This window comes from Rhinoraja longicauda, chromosome 11 (genome assembly GCF_053455715.1).
Source record: "Rhinoraja longicauda isolate Sanriku21f chromosome 11, sRhiLon1.1, whole genome shotgun sequence".
In the NCBI taxonomy this organism is placed as follows: Eukaryota; Metazoa; Chordata; class Chondrichthyes; order Rajiformes; family Arhynchobatidae; genus Rhinoraja; species Rhinoraja longicauda.
The window spans coordinates 60,637,412-60,645,756 of NC_135963.1; the positions used below are offsets into that span (position 1 = coordinate 60,637,412).

The 8,345-nt window shown below is 47.4% G+C and overlaps 1 protein-coding gene across 15 annotated transcripts in view; it reads right to left on the bottom strand.

Annotated features, from left to right (window-relative positions):
- ptprc (protein tyrosine phosphatase receptor type C) overlaps positions 1-5,763 on the bottom strand; it is a 174,527-nt gene extending 168,764 nt beyond the window's left edge. For all 15 annotated transcript variants that reach the window (XM_078407841.1, XM_078407840.1, XM_078407839.1 and 12 more), the window contains exons 1-2: positions 5,632-5,763; positions 5,426-5,548 (exon numbers count right to left, since the gene is read on the bottom strand). In XM_078407841.1, coding sequence (XP_078263967.1) covers positions 5,426-5,495 — 70 coding nt within the window. In that variant the 5' untranslated portion in view covers positions 5,496-5,548; positions 5,632-5,763. The remainder of the gene's footprint in view (positions 1-5,425; positions 5,549-5,631) is intronic.
- Between the last annotated feature and the right edge of the window lie 2,582 nt (positions 5,764-8,345).

Here is an 8,345-nt window from a genome sequence, read left to right on the forward strand (position 1 = left end):
CACTGTCAGCATTGTATTGGACCACGTTAACTGTTGGCCTTTCTCTCTTCCTCTGTACATCGGAGAGTTGGTTCCCTTTAATGTCTCGACAAGTCTCAGCTTGTGTTGGACTTGAGAGAATGGTTCCACATATGAGGGCGGGTCCAGGGAGTGGCAGGCTTGAGGAGTGAAAGCAGGGCCGGATTAAGCTGGAGCTGGGCCCGTAGCATATGTTACAAAGGGGCCTTAAATACGGGACAAGGTGACGTCACCGCCCACGCCCCACGTGACCTCACCCAGCCAGCGGCCACATGCTCCCGCTCCACCAATGGCGGCCGCCCGGGCCGGGAGGTGGGTTCTACGCAACCTATGCTAGGGGCTCCCAGAAATCGCAACAAAACGTAGGTTCTCAGCGAGGTCCCAAAATCCAGGTTTCAAATACACAGGCTTAGGTCAACGCAGTGCAAAATTCAACAGAAGTGCCGTGGGGAAACACATCACGCCCCTGCAATGGGCGGTGACCACAGTGCGAGCGAGTGGGGCCAGTGCCCGCTCCATACATACAACGGCCCTGGAGACACCAAGGGCAGCTCTCCCAGTGTCAACAACACCGGCTGCACACCATGTTCCCAGTGGGGCAGCTCGGCCCCCTGCTCCTCCCGATGGCCGGCACCTCCCTCTCCCGCGAGCCGGCTCACCCGCCCCAAACACAAACTCCACCGGCATTGTGTGCAGGTTTACCAAGGACCCTGCCCCAGCCTGCAAGCTCTGAGGGGAGAGGAATCAAAAAACCCAGCGACTTCCCGCCCACCCAACCAACCAACCAAACATGGCCTCCAAGACAGCAGAGTCCGGCCCGGGCCACCAGCTGCTGAGAGGAACCAAACCGGACTGTCAATGGGGAACCGGCGCCCAGCGTCAATGACCCAGTCCCTGGCCGCTCCCCATGGATTCGACTAATCCCCGCAGGTTCAAGCAGTCCAAGTGAACTGCGACCCGCTGCGTGACCCGAAGCACCAACTCAATGCCGCTCCCTCTGACGGAGCAACACTAAATCAGTGCCTCCAAGTCACGCAGCGGCCCACAATCCACTCAAACTGCCCAAACCCACGGGAACCCGTCCAATCCACAATAAACAGTGGGAAACCGAGCCATTCCCCGCCACCAGTCGCAGGTTCCCCACGGCAGCTGGCACACCGAGCTGCACTCTGCTCTCTGTCCTGGAGGGCAAGTTTGGTGGGTTGGTTGGGTGAGCGGGAAGCCACTGGATTCCTTTCCCCTCCCCAGAACCCACAGACTAAGGCAGCGTCCCTGGCAAACCTGCATACCATGCCGGTGGAGCCCAGGGTGGAAGCGGGCAAGCGGGATGCTGTCCACGCAGAACCTGCGGGAATTCGTCCAACCCACGGGGAGTGGTCAGGGACTGGGTCATTCCAATGGGAACATGGTGTGCACCAGGCCCCACAAACACCGCAAGAGTGGCCTTGTCCCCACCAACACCGGGAGAGTGCCCTTGTCCCCGCCAACACTAGGAGAGTGCCCTTGTCCCCAGCCCCACCAACACCGGGAGAACTGCCTTGTCCCCTCCAACACCGGGAGAACTGCCTTGTCACCACCAACACCGGGAGAACTGCCTTGTCCCCACCAACACCGGGAGAGTGCCCTTGTCCCCACCAACACTGGGAGAGTGCCCTTGTCCCCACCAACACCGGGAGAACTGCCTTGTCCCCACCAACACCGGGAGAACTGCCTTGTCACCACCAACACCGGGAGAGTGCCCTTGTCCCCACCAACACCGGGAGAGTGCCCTTGTCCCCACCAACACCGGGAGAGTGCCCTTGTCCCCACCAACACCGGGAGAGTGCCCTTGTCCCCACCAACACCGGGAGAGTGCCCTTGTCCCCGCCAACACCGGGAGAGTGGCCTTGTTCCCAGCCCCACCAACACTGGGACAGTGCCCTTGTCTCCAGCGCTATTATACACGTGGAGCAGGCACTGGCTGCACTTGCTCCACTGCAATCACCACCCAATGCAAGGGCGTGATGTATTTCCTGCCCAGACTCTGCAGAGATCCCCACTTGTACTTTAGAAACCACCTTCCGACCTTTACACAAGGAGTCACAATGCTGCACCGTCCGACTTAAAGCCGTTTGGGAATGACCGGTCGCCAACTCGAGACATTAACTCTGTTTCTCGTTCTGACCCACTCAGCTTTTCCCCGCTGCATTTCTGCCAAACTCCACACTGAGTCAGCCCAAACCCGCACATCCAAACCAGGGATTTCAAGACCTCGCTGACCACCACCACACCTTGTTGCGACCTCCGGGAGCCCCCAACAGAGGCCACGCACCAACCCGCCCCTGGCAGAGCGCCGGCTGCCCATTGGTCCACGCAGCCCCGCCAACACATTGAAAACGCGGCGTTTGGGGAGCGGCATGCACAACACAGCGCCCCCCAGTGGGATGCCGATTGCAAGCATTTAGCGCGAGGCCCTTGAAAGGGCGAGGCCCAGAGCAAATGCTACTTTTGCTACTATGTTAATCGGGCCCTTGGTGAAAGGACTGCATTAACCACGAGTTCTCAGTGTCGCTGAATGTGACATTCTTATCCCCTTTCAAAGAAAGGCCGTGAGGCCATGTTCTTTCTGGCGATTGTGCTAGAATCTGAGGAAATGTTTTCCATAATAGGTACAGTAACTGAATATGTCTTAATCAATTGGATTCTAACAGTGCGCCAACAGTAGAGATATTTTTTTCCACAGAGATTACATTTAAAAAAGCTGTATCTATGATCAAAGGCCAGCCAGCCACTTCCAATGGCTCATCCAACCTCCCACATCCACAATCCAGCGTTCATCTAGACTCTCTTGCTATCCATAAAACACTAACCTCTTCTATGGACTGTGTCTTTGGTTGCACTACACACTTTAGTTTTTAGTTTAGTTTCAGACATGCAGCGTGGAAACAGGCCCATCGGCCCACCGAACCCACGCTGACCCGTTCACACTAGTTCTAGGTTAACCGCTTTCTCATCCATTCCCCACACACTCGAGGCAACTTACAAGCCAATTAATCTACAAACCTGCACGTTATTGGGATGTGGGAGGAAACCAGAGCACCCTGAGAAAACCCACGTGGTCAGAGGGACAGCGGACAACATCCATAGATTTTGCACTAATATGATTGCCTAGTATTACGGTTATCAATTTATTGCATTTGATTATTATAGATTGTCTGTGTGTTATTGCATTTACAGCCCTGTTAGGTTGCAGCAAGCAGGAATTTCACCGTTCTGTTGTCGGTACAGATGACTATTAAACACTCTTGTCTTGAGGAACAGCAAAGTGTGTTAACTAAGCCGTAATCCCGAATAAAGTGGGATTACAAGGGTCCCTTTTCCAGAAACACAGATAATAATCTTAGAGGACACTGCAGGGCAGTACTGAGGGAAAGCAGCACAGTAACAGAGAGTCGTACAGCACGGAAACAGGCCCTTCAGCCCAACACCACCATGCTTGTAATCCCACCTCATCTGGCAGCTCGTTCCATTTACCCACCACTCTCTGTGTGAAAACATTGCCCCTCATGTTCCTATTACATTTTCCCCTATCACCGTAAACCTATTTCCTCTGCATCCTGATTCACCTACCCTGAGGTAAAAGACTGTGTGTTCACCTTATCAATTTCCCTCGTGATTTTATACACCTCTATAAATGCCAATTTATGGGTACAAAATTGAACCCATGAAATCTGCTCTCTCAAGTAGATGCCTGTTGCAAATTGGCTGCATCTTGGGTACCGAAGATAGACACAAAATGCTGGAGTAACTCAGCGGGACAGGCAGCATCTCTGGAGTGAAGGAATGGGTGACGTTTCGGGTCAAGACTCTTCTTCAGACTCTGTCTGAGTTATTTCTTCACTGTTATTTCTGTTACTTCTGAGTCTGAAGAAGGGTCCCTTGAATTCAATTGCTTATAATGTGCTTTAGGGTACTGAAGTAATAGAAATTTCTTCCAATCTGCAGTTATTTTCTTATACTTCCAATACAAAAGTCACTTTTTCAAATTGCATCTCCAAGCTATTAGAAAATGTCAGCTTGAGAAAAAGTTATGTCTTGCACATGTTGGCAATTTGCACAGACAAATGTCTACAAGTTTAAAAGTTTAACAAACCAGTGATTAATATCAACTCGTTTATTAGTTTTTGGACGTAATACCAAAACTTCCTTCAAAAATTTAGAAATGCGCAATTCTAGTGCATTAACTAAATTAATGATCATTTATTGACTAAATGGAAACAATATTTCATACGCAATGTACAACTAATAATAACCACCATAAAAAAATCCCCAACACTGATGGTACAATACTGAGGATGTAATCTGTTTACTTGAACAGACAAACCAAGATAAAGAGATTTGCTGATAACATAAGCAGCAAAGGAAAAAACATTGTGTTATATTCTTTCCAAATGGCACAAATTTCTGCATGTCCAGAGAGCCTTCCTCCCCAAACCAAAATCCCATTATCACTTGTAAGTTCGCTGTTAATTATATTTTTGGTTTAACATTCATCATTTTAGTCATTATGTCTAATAAATTACGCTGCATATCCATAGAGAATATGTAGAGGATACACTTTGAGGTTAAAGCATTCACTAAACATAGCACATTGAAAATGTAGCGAACTTGGTTACCCCAAAAAAATTCTAAATTCAGAAATGATCGGAAATTAATATTTTTACTGAAAGTACGGAATCGAAAACTGAATAAATATCACTTGAAGCAAAAAATCTTTCCTCAGCCTGACGGTACTCAAGGTTTTATGTGGTCCATCTTAACAAAAGGAGAATTAATAAAATGAAATAATTACTAAATATAAATCAAAATTCAATTTGCCTCATATTGCTTTACTTGCCTTCCAATCCATGCTCAGAGGAGCCTATCCTGTTAAACCACCTGAAAAGTTAAACTTTTATCAAATGAGGAAGATATTTTAACATCTGAAACAACCTCTTGAACTTTCTTCCAAGGTTACAAGCTATAGTCATCCTTGACATTTATTAAGTCTTAATCATAAATAAACTGCTTGTCTCCATTATATTCTGGCTGGGTACAATTTCCCACTGGAGCAAGGAAGAAAATCACATCATTTTAAACGCTTGTGCAAGAGTAGGGACATAATCTGATTCCACACCTAGGAGGACAATTCTCCAACAGCCATGTTACGTCTCTAAAATGAACATGTCTAACAATCAGTTTTCCAGAGCAATTTAATGCAATATTCTGATTTTGGAGCAGAATTAATTCCAGTTCATCATATCTTTCATGTGGAAAACAAAATAAAACCAGCTCTCTGCCCATCCATCATTGACACGTAACAAAATTAGTCACATTTGCAACAATTATGCTGAACAAACTTCATGAGAAAAGGACATTTTTGTTTTACCTTGAACATTTGTGGCACCCAATATTAATGCGATGACAACCAAGTTTTTCAGACAGGCAAACGTGCTCATGTTTTAACTCAGCTGATGTTCGTCCCTGCCTGGGGTATTAAACACCATATGGCCTGCCGAGAAACAACACAACTATTATTTGTGGGATGTTAAAAGAAAACAAACTTTGGTTATTTGCTCCGAAGTTGGAACTAACTTTGAAGGGTGCACTCCTGCGTCTTGATGGATGTTCGATGCGTACAACTTCCTCCAGGTTTGCGAAAGTCCTGAACCGCTAGTCCCTGATATACAAGTGATGTAACTCTCTGCCGCCCTCTCGATAGGTTCTCAATGCTATCTCCAGGAAGTCGCTGGCTTGTGCAAAGCTACATAGCACAGAAACTTCCTCAAAATGTGCTTAGCAGAGACAGGCGAATTAATGTACAAGTAGTTGCAGTATGCATCAGAGTCTTTCTCAATGGTGCAGTGTGGGAACAGAATTGGGCTAAAACTTCAAGTTTTATCTCACTTGAATCTGCTTCGTACCTTTCATTCACGATCAAGGCGGGAGAACAGGTTTATTGTTTGTTTTAGATAAGAACTGTGTCAAATGTAGTCCTAACTTCTGTTGATGGACTGGAAAGTAAGCTGGCAAAGACTAACATAGTTGTCCCATCACCGAACATCCTCCCGTCCCCCACACAACCCTGACAAACCGGGTGACATCACATCACAAGTGTCAGTCGGATGTTGCAGGCAGGAAATATAGTTATTCACTCAAGTGGAAAATTATGGCAGCCCAGACAGTAAAGTGGTGTCACAAAAAACAAAGTGGTGTCACAAAAAACGAAGTCATTAAAGTGGGACAGAGGAGCAGATTAATGCTGCTGCTGCTGCTCTCTGAAGTCATCATGTGGCTGCCTGGACCAACTGCCGGGAAACTTGGTTATGTCAGAAACAAGGAACCGCAGGTGCTGGTTTACCAAAAAAAGGCACAAAATGCTGGAGTAACTCAGCGGGTCAGGCAGCATCTCTGGAGAACATGGGTAGGTGACGTTTCACAGAGTGCTGGAGTAACTCAGCGGGTCAGGCAGCATCTCTGGAGAACATGGATAGGCGATGTTTTGGATGTTTTGACCTTTTTCAACAATCCACTGTTGGTTTATTAATATCTGTTAAAGGTGCAGAGTTTAAAAATAAATGGAATAAAAATCTATATATCTGGATGTATCTGAAGGGTCTCGACCAGAAATGCCTGTCCATTCCTTCCATAGGTGCTTCCTGAACCGTTAAGTCATAGTCCTAGACTCATACAGCATGGAATCATGCCCTCTGGCCCAACTTTCCCATGCCGATCAACATGTCCCATCTACACTAGTACCACCTGCCTGTGTTTGCCCCATATCCCTGTCCGATCCATGTACCTGTCTAAATGTTTCTTAAACACTGCGATAATACCTGCCTCAACTCTGGCAGCTTGTTCCATACATCTGCCACCCTTTGTGTGAAAACATTACCCCTCAGGTTCCTAGTAATATTTGTCCCCTTACTTTAAAGCAGTTCTTCCAGCATTTTGTGTTTTGTTAAGCTGTTGTAAAGATTCATTTGAAGGACTATGTTTTCCACAGCAATGTGGGGACAACAAGACAATATCTGAATCACCTGGTCTGGTTTCAGTGAAGGTGAACAATCTGTGATGCTGGTTCAAGATGCTTCTGGGCTTACTCTGCCTTAGAGAGACACAGAGTGCTAGAGCAACTCAGCGGGTCAGACAGCATCTTCAGGTTGGGACCCTTCTAACTATGCGTTCCTCACTATGCATTCTTGAGTATCAGTGGGGAGGAGATGTTTTAGGTATTCATTTGGTCAGTGTTATTGTCCAGGTTAACTGGATAGAAACATAGAAACATAGAAAATAGGTGCAGGAGTAGGCCATTCGGCCCTTCGAGCCTGCACCGCCATTCAATATGATCATGGCTGATCATCCAGCTCAGTAGCCTGTACCTGCCTTCTCTCCATACCCCCTGATCCCTTTAGCAAAAAGGGCCACATCTAACTCCCTCTTAAATAAAGCCAATGAACTGGCCTCAACTACCTTCTGTGGCAGAGAATTCCACAGACTCACCACTCTCTGTGTGAAGAAATGTTTTCTCATCTCGGTCCTAAAAGACTTCCCCCTTATCCTTAAGCTGTGACCCCTGGTTCTGGACTCCCCCAACATCGGGAACAATCTTCCCGCATCTAGCCTATCCAACCCCTTAAGAATTTTATATGTTTCTATAAGATCCCCCCTCAGTCCTCTAAATTCCAGCGAGTACAAGCCCAGTCTATCCAGTCTTTCCTCATATGCAAGTCCCGCCATCCCAGGGATTAATCTGGTGAACCTTCTCTGTACTCCCTCTAAGGCAAGAACGTCTTTCCTCAGGTTACTAGATCAAAACTGCACACAATACTCCAGGTGCGGTCTCACCAAGGCCCTGTACAACTGCAGCAGAACCTCCCTGCTCCTAAACTCAAATCCTCGTGCTATGAATGCCAACATACCATTCACTTTCTTCACTGCCTGCTGCACCTGCATGCTTGCTTTCAATGACACCCAGGTCACGTTGCATCTCCCCTTCTCCCAATCGGTCACCATTCAGGTAATACTCTGCTTTCCTGTTCTTGCCGCCAGAGTGGATAACCTCACATTTATCCACATTATATTGCATCTGCCATGCATTTGCCCACTCGCCTAATCTATCCAAGTCACTCTGCAGCCTCCTAGCATCCTCCTCGCAGCTAACACTGCCACCCAGCTTCGTGTCATCCGCAAACTTAGAGATGTTGCATTCAATTCCCTCGTCCAAATCATTAATATACACTGTAAATAACTGGGGTCCCAGCACTGAGCCTTGCGGTACCCCACTAGTCACTGCCTGCCATTCCGAA